At 50.4% G+C, this 18,096-nt stretch overlaps 4 protein-coding genes across 4 annotated transcripts; 2 read left to right on the top strand and 2 right to left on the bottom strand.

The window, feature by feature from the left end:
• Positions 1–2,402: 2,402 nt before the first annotated feature.
• Positions 2,403–3,926, top strand: MIND_00929200 (Vacuolar membrane amino acid uptake transporter fnx2; the record flags this gene model as incomplete). Its single annotated transcript, XM_037365918.1, has 5 exons — positions 2,403–2,506; positions 2,555–2,698; positions 2,751–3,418; positions 3,467–3,642; positions 3,702–3,926. The coding sequence occupies 5 exons, from the start codon at positions 2,403–2,405 to the stop codon at positions 3,924–3,926; spliced, it is 1,317 nt and encodes a 438-aa protein (XP_037217330.1).
• Positions 3,927–4,367: 441 nt separating this feature from the next.
• MIND_00929300 (uncharacterized protein) lies at positions 4,368–5,467 on the top strand (the record flags this gene model as incomplete). Its single annotated transcript, XM_037365919.1, has 5 exons — positions 4,368–4,498; positions 4,549–4,665; positions 4,718–4,769; positions 4,831–4,910; positions 5,068–5,467. 5 exons carry the CDS (start codon positions 4,368–4,370, stop codon positions 5,465–5,467), a joined length of 780 nt encoding a protein of 259 aa, XP_037217331.1.
• Positions 5,468–12,895: 7,428 nt separating this feature from the next.
• Positions 12,896–13,426, bottom strand: MIND_00929400 (uncharacterized protein; the record flags this gene model as incomplete). The annotated part of the gene is made up of 3 exons (XM_037365920.1): positions 12,896–13,075; positions 13,120–13,249; positions 13,296–13,426. The coding sequence occupies 3 exons, from the start codon at positions 13,424–13,426 to the stop codon at positions 12,896–12,898; spliced, it is 441 nt and encodes a 146-aa protein (XP_037217332.1).
• Positions 13,427–16,993: 3,567 nt separating this feature from the next.
• MIND_00929500 (C2H2-type domain-containing protein) lies at positions 16,994–17,776 on the bottom strand (the record flags this gene model as incomplete). Its single annotated transcript, XM_037365921.1, has 2 exons — positions 16,994–17,466; positions 17,512–17,776. The coding sequence occupies 2 exons, from the start codon at positions 17,774–17,776 to the stop codon at positions 16,994–16,996; spliced, it is 738 nt and encodes a 245-aa protein (XP_037217333.1).
• Positions 17,777–18,096: the final 320 nt, after the last annotated feature.

The raw sequence follows: 18,096 nt of genomic DNA on the forward strand, positions 1-18,096 counted from the left end.
AAGACAAACTGTATAAGGTACCAGAGTAATGCATAACTACCCAGTAGTACCTGGAGCTAAGAAGGATATCTTTTTCAAACTGTAGTCATGTAGTACTGTACAGTAACACCGCGGCGGAGATGCTTGTGGACAACTCGCGGAAGGCGAGACGTAGTGCGCGAGGGGGCGGGAGAGTGCTGCTGCGCGAGGAGGCGGGGCCTGCCGCACGGTCAGCTGGAATGGTGCGGAGGCGGTGAGATTTTCCTCAGTCTAGCCGACAAGCTGACAGAATCAGGCTGACGAAGTGGTCGGCTATGATCCGTAACAGCACGGAAGACTTTCTCCGGTGTGACGAAGCCTGTCACATCCCTCTTTTTTCTTCTTCTCCCCCCATTTTCGCCATTCGCCTGGCCGCCGCCGGTGTCCGCCCTGACCAAGGTTTTCGAAGTGCTGCCGCGCCACCTGAGTCGACAAAGTGGTGGAGAACAAGGTGCGTCTTGTGTCCACCATCGTCCGCCGCTAACAACACACGCTACCTCCCTGTTACCCCAAGCTGTCGGCCTGCTGGCCAGCTGAACGCGCCACCGTCAGATTCGTTTGGCGTCGCTGCATGTACGTTGTATTCGTGTCTGCAGACCACACTATCATTGACGGTCACCACCACTCAATAGCGCTTTCGACGCATGACTGCGGATAGAAGAGTATGGCGTGGTTGTGGGGCAAAATCTACCCCTGGTAAGTAATTAGAAGCACCCGACCTACATGTTCCTTACCCCTTACAGCTTGTGCTCGCCGACACTATCAGCGGCGGCGAGCTGACGCGTGTCGTCGGCTCTCTTACGGCCGGCCTATTTTCCCTATATTCTTCCCTTCTTTCCTGACTCCCCCACACCGCATCCCACACACCGATTTCGACTCCGTAGCTACGCCCGTCGCACCAACCAGCAAGCTTGGCCGCCACCACGCGTCCTTTCTGGACAACGCGGACCCCGCCGGCCTTGCGCTTGGGGCTCCAAAACGGCGACCCCCGACGACCCCACGCGGATCAACGCCAATCCGCAGGGCCACGCGCTTGCTCCGGCCGGCGTGCCGTTCGACATACCGCCAGTTCTTGGTGTTCCGGGTCATACTGCCCAGCGCGGGGGCGGGGGTGAGTGCTGCATTGGAGTTCCGCCCCAGCATTGCACGCATCGGCGGCGGCCGTACCGTGAGCGTGCGTTCGCCCCAGTCGGGGTCGCTACAAGCTGGGGTGAGTGTTAGGAAGCAGTGGTGGTTGATCTGGTGTATAGCTACATACTATGTACTCCTTGTACCATGCAATTGATCAGGTTTCTGTCATTTTTCTGCTTGTTCCCTACACTGAGAAGTCCTTGTGAATGACCTTGTGGCCCAGCCTTGTGTAGCCTTGTAGGCCTTGTGAGCCTTGTACAAGGAGGGGACATAGCTTGTACAAGGCCTTCTACAAGGCCGGCCTTGTGAGACCTTGTAGACCTTGTAGACCTTGTACAAGGCCTACAAGGCCTCTACAAGGATTTGTGATTTTCCTGATGAAACAATGGTCTCGTCCAACGATGCCCAGATATCAAGCCAGCCATCACAGTTGAAAACATCCATCTGTCCCTTATCACGCTGTTTTGCTGGTTCGGCGGTCTTCTTTGACTTGAGTTGGCGGTCGGATGATTGCGCGCAGTGATATGCATACCGTGCGTAGCTGCCATCACCTTTCTTGTACTTGTGTATGCCGTGGTAGCTATTGAAGATTGGTGAGAATCTAGTTGTACCAGTCCAACAGAATGACCAACTGGAATCGATATTGGGTATTCTCCCATACGCGCTGTGAGAGCGCGTCACAGTATTCTTTTGCGTCCGTCACCTCCAAGTCCAAATCCGACATGTCGATGATTGCTGAGAGCTGGTGTATCTCGTCAGCTGTCGAGAGAGCCTCGGAAAACGCGTCCGGTGTGAGTACTGGTAAGTCCAAAAACTCGGTAGCTTCCGAGTCGATGCCGCCGTTCCCCCGAGGCTTCTCGTTCACGGCATTCTCCTTATCAGAGTCTTCATCAAGCCCGTTATCATTTCCACCAGATTTCTGTGCTGCGCGTTTGGCTCGTTTGGCATTTTTGTCGCGGTCGGCGCAAGCACGGCAGCTGCCAGTGATTCCCAGTCCTGACGCGTCGAATTTGCCCTTCCAGTTTTGGGCTGAAACTGCCTTTTGCTTACGACACCTAGTACAGCGTCGCAGTTCTTCTCCCATAGCTGGCAGAGAAGCTTGATGTAGAGGAGGGGTGACCGTGATGCGGCACATGATGTGACTCAACGTGGGTGCTACCTAAACAAGACAACTATCGACTTGGCGCCGACGACGACGACGAGCGCTGACACAACGTTGTCGTGTCATCGGTAATCGGCTCTGATGTCCGCTGATGTCCGATCATCGGACGCTGCGACACTGGTGGGCGTATAGGGTTCACTCTGAGCTCATTGTGGCGCGTGGTTTGACGGGTATTGGTGGAGGCGGGATGAGTACGTGCGTCGTTCTTCCACTGCGTCCTGCAGCTTTTAAAAAGACATCCAGCGTCGTAAGCATCATCATGTCGGATATCGTGCCCCTTCGTTCTCGGGGAACATGGCAAGGCGTTCTCAACATCATATACGCGGCTGGCTCAGCAACTGGAGCTCCTCTTGGTGGTTTTTTGTCTGATTCGATTGGGTGGAGATGGTGTGTCGTGCGGATTAGCCAATCCCTTTCATTTCTCTCATTCGTTTCCAAGGGGTTTCCTCGTTCAAGTGCCCGCCGTTGTCCTGGCATTCCTCAGCGTCTCCTTTGCCCTTCATCTTCCGCCTACCACAACTTCCAACCTACGCAACAAACTTGCCCGCGTCGACTTTTCTGGCGCCCTTTCCCTTGTGCTCACGGTCTTCCTCTTGTTATTTGGGTTAGACCGAGGAGGAAACATGTCCTGGTCGTCCCCGCTCACAATCACAACGCTCTCCCTCTCCGTCGCGTTCTTCATCACATTCGCTTCAATCGAGTTGTTCTATGCAGCGGAGCCCTTCGCTCCCCGCCGAATCATTGCCCACCCATCCCTGATTTATGCTTATTTCGTCAACTTTTTCGGGCTCATGGCTGGCTTTAGCGCAATTTTCCATATAGCGCTTTTCTACCAGGCGGTGATGAGGATGCCTCCCGCCGAGGTGGGCTGGTGGATGGTGCCCAGCGTTGTCGCCGGCGTCATTGGAAGTCTTGGTGGTGGATTGTGGATACAATCGACAGGGAAATATTACTGGGCTACCGTCTATGCGTATCTCGGTATGGTGGTGGGCATGGTGGGGACGACGATTTCTGCGGGGCTTGTGGCAAAGAGCGCCGTCGGAGTTGCAGTAGGCTCGTTTGTCGTTGCGGTGGGGAACGGTATGGGTGTAACCACCAGCTTGATCGGTATTTCTTTGCTCTCCGTCTCGACATTAGTATTCACGTTTTCGATAGCTTTGATCTCCAATGCTGGCGCCGCAGACCAAGCAATAGCGACAGCTGTGAGCTATCTCTTCCGCTCGTTAGGTTCTGTGGTCGGACTCTCGATCGGAAGTGCTATTCTGCAATTAACTCTGCGACGAATCCTCCATCGAACGCTGGGTGCGGATGGGGATATCGATGTCGATGAGGTCGGTCCAGATGTTAAAGCTTTCGGAGCTCAAGCCATAGAGCTGATTATATGCTTCAGATCACTGGCACCCGACAAGTCCGTGCCTCGCTCACCTATATCGACACCCTCCCGCCACATATTGCCCTCCTAGTAAGAGAAGCCTATGAACGCGCTGTGCTAAACACGATATTGTTCTCCACAACGATGTCGGTCGGTGCTCTGGTGGCGGCAGTCGGGATTCACGAGAAAAAGATTACGCCGGGAACCGTTAGCGCGCAGCCTACAGAAGAGGACGATGAGTAAAAATTGTACTTATAGCTCAGGCTACGCTTTCAAATGGCAATATTCTATTCGAGTAGCTTCTTAATCGTAGATACCTACGAAGTTAGGTGTCGGCTGACTAATGCCACGTCACAACCTTCTTTCTTCACCTTGACAACCAGCTGGCAATGCCAATGGACTACATAGCCTGCAACTAACCCGCGACATCGAAGACGTCGTCTGCCCCTCCGACTGTACAACTCTCCGCCGCCCTCTAAAACTTGCAGCAACGACCTTGAACCTTCGAGCGAAACTTGGAGTTTAAACGGGGACCAGTGACTCGACAAACTTAGACGCTCGGGAAATGGACCAAGCCGTTCACGCAGGAGGAAATCGATGTGAACCTCGCTCAAGTGGGAGCCGCGTGGCATCGTTGCGGATGCATTTGACATCAGTGGACGTCATTAGACTACACTCGCAATAATGTGGGAAGCGAATTGCGGCTGGGCGGCAGGAAAAGGAAGCAGGCGAGCCTTTTTTCGGCAAGTGTTCTTTTCTTTGAACCACCACCACCACTTCCTCCTCTCGTCTTCAATGGCACGCCTCGCCGTCTCGTGCGTGCTTTAGCCCTTGCCAGCTATCTCGCTGACCTTCTCCTCTCCAGCATACTCCTCGCCTCGCTCCTCGCGTCCACGCTCGCCATTTCCAACGTTCAGGCCCCGTCGTCACCCACGGCAGCCAAGAACACCACCATTACCTGGTCGTCTGACTCGTCCGATTCGTACGTATTTTTCTATACCTCGCCATTCATGTCCTGACGCCTCTTCTCACAGCAACCCGGTGACTCTCGCCCTGTTCAGTGCGGACTCGCCAGACGTTACCTATGTGAGTCGTGTTTTACCTCGACCTCGTTTTTCTCGCTTAACGACTTCCTCGTTGCATGCAGCCTGGTGGCCTCGCGCTCGTTAACAACGTCAACCCCAAGGATAACTCCATAACTGTTTTGTGGCCCGCAATCGAGCCTGGGTGAGTTATTTTTGCTTGCTTTCTTTCTCCCAGAAGACGCCGTCCCTCCCACGATCATCGCACGCATCTTCATCTTCCTTCAAGTTGCCCATCGCCGCCACATTCAATCTTCTATCCAATGACGTCCGCCTGTCTATAAACTGATCACTTCTCACAGATCGTACATCGTGTCATTCCTCTCCAGCTCGAATACGTCTGACGTTCTCGCGTCCTCCTCGTCATTCAGCGTCAGCCCCTCGCCCGCTGTCTCCAGCACCACCCATGGCTCCACCGCTAGTGGTGGCCCCAGTGCCTCCCATTCTGCTGTTGCCAGCAGCCTTTCTGGTGCCGCTTCTTCGATCTCTTCCGTTGCGTCGAGCGCTCTGAGGTCCCTTTCATCTGCCGCCTCGTCTCAAGCTTCGCAACATTCTTCCGCTGCTTCTTCCGCCGCAAGCGGGAGCACTAGTCCCAGTGGCAGCGGAAATGCAGCTGTTCCTGTCCGCCTTTTCGGTCCTGGTGTTGGAGCGGCGCTGGGTACCGTCTTGGCTGGGCTCGCCATTGGTATCTTTGTGGTTTAGGCGAATGGGACCCGTCTATCGGAAGCTAGGACTCGAAAACGCCTCCCTCTTTTACATTCTTCCTTTGCGTCTTCTTGTCCTCTTGTTGCAAACCTACCCACTTTACTCCACGGACACCTTCACGTACATACCCCGACATTGGCAGGCACATACTACTCTATTTTTCTTGTACCCATGATACCACTGTACGTACTAAGTACTTAGGCTGTACCCAGGGTAACCCATTGTTGTTGTGATTGTATACACATTGCTGGTGGATGATGATGCCAAAATTCTCTTGTATAATTTGGCAGCCAAATTATACAAGAGTGAATAGTTGACTTGCTTATGGTGAATGTCCGCTCTTGTGATAAAACCACATTGCGCCGACTGTACCTGCTTGATATGATTGTTCCGATATGGTAAGTGTTGCCCCATGGCCCTGGGAAGCATTCCTTCAAGTTGTCTCCAACGCCCATGCCCCCTCGCAAGAAAATTCCGGGCAAAGGCCGCAATATCTCAGGGCTCAAAAATCAAGGCCCTAAGCCGCAATCCGCACAGGTTTCTGCAGACACGCATATGCAGCCAGCCGTGGAGGCGGTTCAAGTCTCTCCGATTGCGCCAGATAACAGTCCTCATCCGTAGGTGTAAGATTTAGCCTGGGCTCTAGGAATAGCTAGAATAGCGATAGCCTAAAACTTAGGAAGAATTTTCCCAGTCAAAAAAAGACTTTAGAAATGGGTTATTAATACATCAAATTGATAGACATGATGCTAAAAATACTATATATAGTAATGCTAACTCCTTTTCTTCAGGCCGATGACCCGGTATATAGTGGGGAAGGCCTGTGTCCAGGATTATCCTAATTGGGACTAAAATGATGTAGCTTGACACAGTGATCAAAACTACTGATGGCCATCAAAAATCGTTCCACATCAATAATATATATCAAGGACCACAATCCCCATCCAAATTGAGGCAATATAAAGGCAGAAAATGCATAAATAAAGAATAATAGTATAGTAATTACACCGCTAGAATATAGGGACTAGGAATACCTAGATGTCTAGGCTACCGCTATTCTAGCTATTCCTAGAAGCTTTTTAGGCTAAATATTACCACTACAGCTCCTGTCATATCCATGCATCCGTCAAGAGCCGCGGCCCGCGGGCCGGTCACGGTCCGCCGGGCTCCGGCCCGATCCGGTCGCTCCGGCAACCTTGTACTCTGTATGTCTTTCGCCTTGTTACTTATACCTCCGTATGTCCTTATGCTTGTTACTTTCCATATGCACTCCGTACCTTGTACTTACTTATGGTCTTCCCTTTCTACTTACTTGTAGTATTTAAACAGCTAAAGTAGCTACGGTACTTTAGCTTGATTATAAACATTACTTGCACTCCTCCTCTGTGCGGAACGACTCTGATAACTCTCCTCTCTTCTCTTGTCCTTCAACCGGACTTCTCTCCGCTCACGGATATTGTCCGCTCCGACTCTGCTCCGGTCCGGTTGGTCTTGTGTTTATTCGTGTCAGGCAGCTACTGGCTTGTTAGCTATAGTAGAAACCCCCTCTGTTCTGCACGGCACTTGACAATAGAGTACATGGTACGCTATCGCGCATTTATATATGCGGGCCTGCAAAGGGGTGATCGGACACCCTGGTCTCCTACTTCTCCTTGCCCCCGTTCCTGGCCGCAGAGGGGACGATCGTACATCCCTTGCAGGCCAGGCACTACTCCTAACTTCCATTCGTTTGTACTCAATGTTTGCCTACCCACATCAGGAAAATGACAAGTGCTTTTTTGGTAGCTTGGGTAGTCCTTTTTTCAGTTTTAGCTTTTTTGTGAACTTGTGCCAACCTTATGGACAGCTTGAATGACTTGTGATACAAAGCTTTGAAACTTTTTTAGCTTCAGATATTCCTGAAAATAATATAATATCTGAAAATAATATTTTTTAAAAAATTAAAATAATATTTCATGTGCATGGTAGTCTGCATACTTGTTTACGTAAAATACTTTAAATGCATCTAAAGAGTCTGAAAAGCTCAGGTCTTTGTCATCAGGAGGTAGAAAGTCCTTCCCAGCCACACCAATCAAATTTACTCCCCATAAGATTGCATCAAGATGGACAACTGCTAGCAGGGGTTGTGTGCGGGCAGAACCCCGAACCCAGTCTGGCTTCACAATCCACATCCTGGTACCCAGACAAGGGGGTGTCGCCATGAGCTGAGAACCAATGAACCAAGGCGCAGGGATATTGAATACCACGGAATGTGAACTTCATCAAAAGTCGAACACGGACAGTGTTAAGGCCACGGAAGCCCTGAGCTTCCGTGTCATGCTCGATGAGAGCACAGTCGTATCGAGGTGGACCACAGCACCATGACTTGGTGGCTCGAATTCGTTCATGACGCATCCCACCAATTCCGCAGATGTTGCTAGGAGCATAAAACACTGCCCGGGCGGAGGTGTAGATATAGACATGTTTGGCGAAGTCTGGACAGTTGTCAAGAGGGATAATGTCCTCAGTTGCTGCTCGCTCAGGATTGAGCTGTTCGAAGAGAAAGTGTCGAATGAGTTTATGAAGACGTGGCTGGTGTATATAATGTGCCAGCTGGTGTACGTTGCGGGGCACCTTTCAAACTAGGAAGGCTTTATCAAATGCTGTAGTAAAGGATGGGAGGAAGACAGTACCACAGCTTTTCGCAAGGGTTACCTCCCCTAGGCAGGTAGGGCCCGGAACATCCCCTTCTTCCACATCATCATCAACAGTGGTCTCTACTGGTCGAGTTTCGTCCTCTACGGGCGCCAGTGGTGATGCAAATAGCGACCCAGATAGCATACCACGGGCAGCGAAATCAGCCTGTGCAGCGGCAAGTTTGTTGAGTTGTTGGTTCGAGAGAAGCATTTGACCAAGGGGTTTATTTCGATTAGACCGGCGGTATGGCCGCTTTACAGCCCGAATATGCTTCGACTCCGTGATTGAGCTGCAAAGTCCATTTGAAATACCAAAGTCCATGATGCGATGATGAGTGCGGAGTGCGGACAGCAAATGAGCTCTCTAACCAACAAAAACAACCAAACTCCACTTTTCGTAGAGAGAAAGATGTATAATGTCAAGTAGGAAAAGTCACAAAACCCAAAAATCGTCAACTCCTTGTGCAAGAACAGGCCCCTGTGAACAGAGCCTTTGTGTAAGGTTGTAGGGTAGATACAAGTTTCTTGCAAAAAACGTTGATTTTGTGTGCCCTAAAGCGTACTATTGACGAAACTCCGCAATAGAGAAGCGCCAATACGATGCCCGGAGAGTTTATACTCGTTGGATCAGGACTAACTGCCTTAAACCCTCTGAGTTGTCTCGAGTCAGGAACTAACTGCCTTAAACTCTTGACCAGCAACCGAAACCCAATAAACAGCAACCGGAACTCTTGTATTCAGCAACCGAAACCCTCAACCAATAATCCTTCTGACGCGATGATACTATTTCGAAAGAGCTAGCAAGATAGATTGACGAGCTAGATCCCCAGATGCACCTAGTAAAGCAGGGCAATCCGTGAATCTGCCAAATACAAAACGGAGATATAAATACTAAACAGAAATTTGATAAAATTAGGTAGATCATGAGTAAGAAAAGTAGTCCATGCGCATAATTGTATAGGTATTGTTTCGCCATACGGCCCAGAGTCGAAAATCCAGGTCCAGATGACTGGTATCGCGTGTATTGGTGTCACACTGGGGGCAATGACAATGGCGGTTGGCATATGGCAGCCTGATGACAGGCTGTCTGGGAGACCTCATGGCGGACCCAACGGGCGGTTCCACTGGCGGCCAGTTCAACAAAGCAAAGAACAAAGAACTTCTCTTTGTCTGAATGTACTTGTGCAATCAACTTTCTTACCCAGACCCTAAGTTATAATTACTGGAGAAACTTGCGGCACATGACACGTGTCTATTTTCCTTTCACACCACCACCATCAGCAACACCACCCACCCGCCCTCTTGATCGTAATTCTGGGCGGAAAGGTCTCGAATTCCACATGCGACACCGCGCGCATGCACTCTTGCGGCCCTCACCTTTCTGCGCTAGTACAACGGCGCGTTGTTGCTCGACGTTGAAATATAAAGTCAAGGTGTGCATTTCAAGTTTAACTTAATGTTGTTATTCTATGCTAATGGTCTTGCTCTTGGTTCCCAGCGCGACCAACTGCTCCCATTCCCACATCCTTCACCGCCACTACCCCCACTCACTCACTACCATCTCTGGCGACACATTCCGCTCTATGACTCTCTTCTGCCCAATTTTCCTCAGGCTCCCTCCGACTTGAAAGTTGCTAGGCAATGCCGCGTCATTCATCTCCCACGGTCCTCAAGATTCCTTGGCATTCTGAAGGCTGCGTGGTGGCTGAAGTGCTTTGCGGTCAAGCCCATTCGGGCAAAATCCCGCCATCGGCACAAAAAAGGCCCCTCAAATTCCGACCAGCGCTCGGAACTCTGAGTCCCAGCCAACAGAGCTCATAACTCGGCGCCTCGGTCCACACAGAGGCTGCGCCAGCGCGTGAAGCGTGTGATGACGTGCCTGGGTCAGCCACGCTGTACTTCCCGGCTGGCCAGCGCCCTGCTTGGAGATTCTGCGTGTCGTCTGCGCATGTCACAGCTCAAGATAGGAATTCTGGGGCATCGGGTGGGACTTGGCTGGCGCATCGAATATGTTGGCGCACCATCCTAGACATGGCCGCATACGAAACTGGCGGGTTCCAACCACTTTCGACCTAGGGCGAGTTGCGGCATCATGTGCATGTGCTGCTCAGGATCCGGTGGTCGGATCGGTGTCAGGTTGGTGCGATGGAGGACGGCGGCTGCGAGACGTCGTCAAACTGAATTAATTCGGCGGTCATGTTTACATTACATGTGTAATCACTTTTGTCCGCCATAGGTACTGCAGTAAGATAAGCCATGGTATAAGCCATTTACAACAAACCACGGACCTTGACTTTGCGCTATGACCGAGCGGCGGGAGACAACCGCTGGCCCGTTCACTCTGAAATTTTCAGCGTTTGGATAGACACCTTGTTTGCGCCAAGCGCTGCAGTTTGGCGCGAAACGGCAAAGGATTCGGCGCGGGGGAAGTCGCTTACTAAGCGAGAGAAGTCGGACATGGTAAGTGGCTGCCCGCGGGAACGCGCGGGACGATGACCACCGTTTGCGCGGTAATGGAGGCACCTGGAGGGCCCAGTAGAAGGGCGCTGTTTGGAGGCATTCGGCTGGGAAATGCACCCGGGGTGGCCGAGGCAATTTTAAGCCTTCCCCGGACATTGTGTCTGCCGACGAGTGTTAACAGAGGCGTCTAGCGGTCTCGGTCGTCGAGATGTGGGAAGGGGAGGGGCGTCCCGGACGCTCCTCCAAAGATGGAGTGGAACGGCCGGGAATTGGCTATAGGAGAGCAGGGACAGTGTTTGGCTGAAACTGGGCTGTTTTCACCACTCACCTTCCGTCCCCAGCTTTCTCTCCCCCTCTTCTACGCTCCCCCATATCATTACCCAGCATTCCTCCTCACAACACAACCCTTCCCGCGAGTCTCGCATGCCGAGATCACTGACACCTAGAGGCTAGAGCAGCAAAAGATCCAGACAGCAGCTGCAGGCCCGGCAAGCTGTGGCCGCGCATCACAGTTGGAGCGGGCGGCTGTTTTGGTGGTGCCAGCGCCAGGGCTGGGCCAATATGGCCTTGAAGCGCAGTAGGGGAGGTGAGGGAGCTGGAGGGCTGGCTGGCTTGGTGGTGGGAGTGGGCAAGCGGGACACATCACTGATGTCCGTGATTTCCGCAAGATAGGCAGATGACGCACATCGCGTTTGAGGCCAGGTTCTTGAGCGCGATGCTCAGCCCCGTCGCAGGCAATGGCGCCCATGCCACTGATTCTAGTGACAGGAAGCGCTCTGCGCGACAAGCGCAAGTGCCTTCCTGGCTGATGGGTGCTTCGGCGACAGTGTCGGATATTGACATGTACAATATTATGCAATTGGACAAAGCATTTAACAAAGAAATCTGGCCGCCTATGGAACCGCCGTTGGGTCTGCCATGTGGCCCGTCAGAGATGCTGCCTATCATTCTGTCATCTGGCAGCCGCCAATGACATTGTGCCCGGTGTCAATGACCTGTGTAAATCTTCCGTGTTCACAACCATCTAGTTTTGCTTGTGAAGTATCCCTCGATCTTGAGTAGGATAAGTTGATAGCTCTGCTTCCCAGCTTTCGATTGACACCCATAACTCGTATCTTGTGCGTATGGCCTCAGCGGTAGTTGTCCCAACTCTCCTGGCGCATTTCCAGTGTTCAGATGTCCAGTTCCTCGACAGTGTTTTAGAGTCGCCATTGATCGCAGGTCCAGGCCCCAATCTATTGAGTTGGTTTCTCCCGTTTAACCGTCCCTTGGCACTCTCGATCCTCCAGCAAGATCCGAAACCACGTTCCAATGATGTCAGTCGTCGATACCAACAGAGATAGGGGTGTCCCTTATCTAGGAGAAGTCGACTTTGAGTCTCCACTGCCTTTTAATATACACTCCCTTTGGGTATTTTGCATAGAATTGGATAGATTCTAGCAAGAAACGGGCTCTGCGAACTTTTCCTAGTCAAGATTTCGGTATCACCGAGAGCAATTTGATATATTTTGACTGGATTTTGACTGGTTCTTGTGCAGATAACTCCCTAGTTGACCATTTGGGACTCATGTCAACTCTGAGACGTGCACTGAGCAACAAAATCGACAAAATAGTCATTTCCTGGTCTGTCCCAGACTGCGGCTTATCAGCGAGCAATATAATGCTTCAGCGCATGCTGCGAAAATCCTTGCGGACGTATAACTCGGAAGGCCTTGCGGTAGTGATGATAGCGCCAAATCATCTCGTCAATTATCTGAAGGGTATCTTCATCAATCGCTGAGCGGCGAACCAGGTAGCAGAATTCGATTAGCGCTGTGACCGCCTGAACCATTTCACTTGGAACATGGCCAATGATCGCTGGAAGATAGACCTTACTGTAGCATTTTATTCAGTTCGTATGTCACGTGTCACAGTAGCTATAAAATTCGAAATTTTTTCGTATGTCACACCATTTTGCTCAAAATCCTCTCCCAAAAAGGGAATTTATGACATTTCCGGGCGCCTCCGGCGCCAAGAGTTTCCTAATTAGGAAATAATTCAAATTGATATTTTCGTATTGAATGTCACACCACTTTTGGCATTCGAATTGAATAAAATACAACAGTATATTCCTTTCAGTCCTGAATATAGCTCTGGATCTTGACTTACCTTCATTAAACCCTTTGAGTCATATCCCGTCCACTGCTTGAAGCCTCGCCCGATAGGAAAACGACGTAGTCTTGGAAATGGTGGGGCAACAGCAATTCTAATATCATTATTAGCTGACAACAAATGAATCAGATGAAGGGCATTACCATCGGTCAATGTCCGCCAGAATACACTCAGCTTCTGCAGGCTCATTCACTTGCTTGATATACAATTCAACCCAGTCAACAATATGGTCTTTGAATGTCCCCTTGATAATTTGGTGCAAAAGGTCAACTGAAATGAGTTCATGAATATCGGCTCGAGGGAAGTCTGCCGTAAATGGCTATACCAAATGAGTAGAAGTACAGGCAAATACATAGGACAAACAATTATATCCCCCACAACACCATAGTTATCCCACATCTCCTTCAGCGTCAATGTCTCCAGTAGAGCAGCAGTATGTTGGCAAGACCGCAGTGGGCTGTCACGGTGCAGGTCGTCTGCCAGAGAGAGACAACTGAAACAACAGTGAGCTATTAAGAACAAAAATCAAAGTTACTTACATGGGACAGTAGCCCTGGACGATACCTGTAAGAAGCGCCTGCTCCGGAAAATCCACAATATCAGGGTCAAAGCCGTAGATGGCCCGACGAAAATATCGGTCAGTGCAACGAGTAACATGTGGGGTCGTCATGTAGGGCCGCACAGAGTTAAAGACTCGGCGGATAGACGAATGGAATAGCTGACACCGGAATTTGCGGAATTCATTGCTGTTACAGTCGAAATGCTCATATGGAATAATGTCGGGCGACAGGTCTAGTTGATTCCAGAGTAGAATTATTCCACCTCGCAGACATGGGAAAAAATTTCCTGTTTTAGTAATTCTACTCTATCACTCATTTCTGCATGAAATAACCATTGAGTGTTGTCTGTACCTTTATTTCATCCATCTATTTCGCCACCTCTCGACAAAATGCCCTTAAAATACTCCCTAGACTGATTGATGCTTCAAAATCTGGCCGGCCCTTGACAATTGTTTCCAGAAACTTTGCTGCAGTGACTGCAGCTTGATGGTCAAAGGTAAATGGTGCCTCTTCATCTTCATCTTCTGGCTCATTTTCAGGCCCCTTCATTGACTCCAATATCTCCTGTACACCCGCATCTCCATCGGCAAACAAACGAGAGTCGGCATCTTCACGTTCACGAAGGGGATCAAGAACATCTCCAAGTTCCGGCAAATCTCCTCGCAAACACTTCTCCTTCACCATCTCTTTCATCGTCATGTCCAACTCCTCTTCGGCATGCACTAAACCTCGATCTGCCGCAAGAACCTTCGGTGATGACACGGTTGTTGGTGAAACTGAGGACACCGGCATCAACTGACGAACAGCTGCCTCCGCGACAGTGTGGTTATTCTCGGCATCCATCACAGCTTTCAAAGCCAAGGCCCACTCTGAAGCCTTGAAGCGACTGCCGAGTGCTGATTCCAGCTGCTGTTCAGCCATTGGCAGAGTGATGATGAGCGTGCAAAGTTGAGGACGACTTGCCAGCCTTTGTCCAGAGTAGGTTCGATAGGCAACGGTGTTGTAACATGAACAACATCTTCCATCTTATCCTCAGAGTCCGAGCAATCAGATGGCGCGTTAGGATCGACAAAGATGTCGTCCCATTCAGCATCGGCAGGTGGACATGTCTTCGTATGTTTAAAGCAGTTGGCAACCGTCTCTCTCGTCACTCCATCCCACGCAGTCTTGCGCATTTTCATGCCCGTGAGGATGTCGATTTTGAATGGCTGGGAAGAGCCAGACTCGTAAAGATCGAGGGCACGGACACAGAGAGCACGTCGGTAATGGGCCTTGAGGCAGTGTATAATGCCGGCGTCACATGGCTGGACGTATGGGGTCATGTTGGGCTCATAGTAAATCAATTCAATGTTTTTTTGGCTCCTATCCAATGTAATGGCCAGAGAAATTGTCAAGTGTACGCATAATGTGATATTTTCCCTTCTTCATCTTCAGGTCAAGCTTCCGAATACGTCTTTGAATTGTTAGACAAGCTACAACACTTGGAACGAAGGCAATGTACTCCTCAAACAGCTCGGCAGTCATCCAAGCCTTCTTGTTGTTGCGGTAATAGATTAAGGGATGCATTTTTGCTGGATCTTTTTTGTTGAATGTCCTAGGGCTCTTGAACTTCCCAATAAACATCAAGTCCTCCTTTTCTGACCCCGCTGAGTTACAAATAACAAGCACTGAGATTCGGAATTTGTCTGTTTTTTTCACCAGAGACCGGCTGGGAGCATAGCGTGCGATCGGGCGGCAAGAAGCTCATCTCATCAGCGTTCCAGATATCGTCAGGCGCATATTGAGCAAGAAGCTGCATCACTCGTCTATGTTCCTTTTCAACTGCGGCCATGTCCACCGATCCTGCCTCTCCATGTCAACACCGCTCACAAATCCCATACCTAATCAGAGTCAATAGTGCAAAAAAGGGAGAGGAATGCTACACACACGCGTTTGAATGACTCTAACCAGCCATTGCCCTGCAATCTCCGTTCCTCTGGGATATTCAATGCAACCTCGAACGGATGGCGCATCTCAATCAACATTCGGCCCGAAACCGTCTGCTGCTTCTTTTCTTTGTCTTGAAACCAGATGGCCAAGGCCTTGTCAACCTCGGGCAATGTCACAACTCGGTCTCGCTTTCGCGATTCAGCAATGGGATTGGCGGAAACTTTGTCTCTGATTTCTTCTTTCTTCTTGAGCTTCTTCGAGAGTGCAGATTGTTTGAAGAGCAATTTCCCACCTAGCCGGTCCAGTCGAGTTGCAAAGTACCAACAGACAGCTGCTTGTGTCTCATTTGGATGTGAATCAACATAGTCAAAGACTTCAATCCAGTCGCCATTCGTGAGATCTCGTTGCTTTTCATCAGCAGCCAATCGTGCCGAGGTTTTGTGTCCCACTGGCTTACGGCCTGGCTTTTCATGCGGCTTTGATGATGGTTTTCTCGTTTGCTGAGCTCGTATAGCCCGTCTTTTGGGGGAGCTACCAGCAGCCATGAGGGCTCGGATGAAAATTTTGAGCCGTCGGGCTTCTGGGTATGTCAAATAAGCTCAAATTAACTAATGGACCATTATATTCCGCCTACAAGGCATATTCTAGTAAGGAATAATCGGCATAATTCTCTATTCTATATTCCACATGAGTTTGGCTGGAATCCAGTTCTCCCAACCCCGTAGACCCAAAAACTGATTCCAGACTACGGTTATTCCACGTGATGATATTACGCATGAGCATCAACTGTAGCATATTGTCGTGTCGCTAGCATGCATTAGTATTCATAAACTAGATGAAAGAATGACGTACTCTTGGGAATAGCCAGGAATTCAAGTAAGGCAATGCCATCACCATGGCTGCGTCGTGGGCCATTCTTCTCGTTACCAACTCCGTCATACATTGGCCAGAAGTCGACATTCCTAGGGTAGAGCACGGGTCAGGGTCGACCCGCAGGGTTTCAGGGTAGGGTCTGTCAGGGTCAGGGTCAGGGTATGACAATTTCTAAAGCCCGGCCAAACCCGGACCCTTTCAGGGTCAACCCGGAGGGTCCAATGAGCTGTTGTGATTTAACAATTCCCTATCTAAACTTGATTTTTGTGAGTTTTTAAGAGACAAAAAAAAATCATATGTCACTTATGTCACTCATGTGACATGTGACATATGAGTGCACTGTATTAAATATGCTTGACATATTGAGGAATAGGCTCGATATGCTATATCTGAGCCAATATCATACAGAAAAATGTATCTTATGTTGAAATTATTGTCCCAAATACATCTTCTACTTCTATGTCTCCAACCCGTGGGTCAACCCGGACCCGGTTGGACCCGTACCCGGAAGGGTCAGGGTGTAAGGGGAGCATGTGATGTGACAGCTGTGACTGATCACGTGACTGGTCCGTGCGCAGATAGCCCTGATCACGTGACTGGTCCGTGCGCAGATAGCCCTGTACTTAAGTAGTTGGCCGTGGGGCTGTTCCCCCGGCTTTGGTATCAACTAGGCACCTGGACCCTCATCCCCTGACACAGGGTTAGTCAGGGTCAGGGTCAGGGTCGGCCTTCTGAGACCCGGACCCGGACCCGTGCTCAACCCTAGACATTCCCAGTCCCAATTGAGGCTGTGGTCTTGTCGCTGCCAACGACAATGGGGATGAACATGGCGCCATGAGTCTTCTCGTCTTTGGCAATAATATCCTAGGAAAACATTAGCTTAGATCATAAAATGAAGCAGAAGTACTTGCCGCCTGTCTCCAGGCCCAGTTCCCTGACATCAAGTCGGTAAACTGCCTCTTGCCATCCTTGAAACCATGTTTCGGGGCCCAGACCTCGTAGGTTTGGGTCATCCATGAGGGGATTTTGCCTGTCTCGGGACACGGGCCAGTGTACTGGACAGAGAACGACTGCCAGGGAATGTCGCCCTGCTGGATTTCATCGATCATTGCATAGAGGTGGTGATGGTTGTTGAAGAAAGGGTCTTCCGGTAGGTACAGTGCAGCCAAGAATTGCGCCAGTTGGTCGATAGAGTCACCTGCCATCTCTTGCCGCTTGTAAATGAATTCAGCAAACTTGAATTGCACACGAGTATTGAACGAGCCCCAGTCGTTCTTGGCATGTTCATCCAACGGTGGTGGTGGAGCCCCAGGAGGTAAGTCGTATCCATTGGCATCACAGCGCATGCCTGTGAAGTGGTCAGAATGGTTTCCAGGAATATTGACAGACACACTGTCAAGCACAGGATGGAGCTCAATTCGCACACGATCGTGCGCGGTTGGTTCAGTAGCTGAAGCGGGAGGTGTATCGGGCGGCGGCGGCGGCAACGAGGGAGGTGGGAATGGAAGAGCATTGTCGATGGGGTCCAGCTGTGGAGAGATTTGCTGTGGGTTGGCAGCTGAGGGCTGGCGGGGAGCAGTGGGAAGTGATGGATGGCTGCTGGTGGTCACGGCCGAGCACCTCTTCACTCCTCCCATCACCTCCACCCCGTCCCGCATGCCAGTGCAGCAAAGTTGCCACGTTGGCCGCCATTTGTTGGGTTGCTGACTCCGTTGGCAGGCTCAAATACTGCGCGAATTGGATTCGCGCAGTATACTCACCCTGCTCAACAAACACGGCGAAGACATTCAGCAGCATTAGAAAAGGTGATTTCTATTGCCATATATGGTATTAGCTAAGTCATATCTATCAATTTGGCTCTTTAATTTAACATTTACTTTCCAGGCTTGTGACTCCTGGACAACTGTCCACATCTTTTGCATTACAGCTGTGGACAACTGTTGAAAGATGGGGTATATGGGGTGAATGTGTCTAGCCC

The sequence above is a fragment of the Mycena indigotica genome (assembly GCF_014461135.1).
Source record: "Mycena indigotica strain 171206Taipei chromosome Unknown Mind.scaff0008, whole genome shotgun sequence".
Lineage (NCBI taxonomy): Eukaryota > Fungi > Basidiomycota > Agaricomycetes > Agaricales > Mycenaceae > Mycena > Mycena indigotica.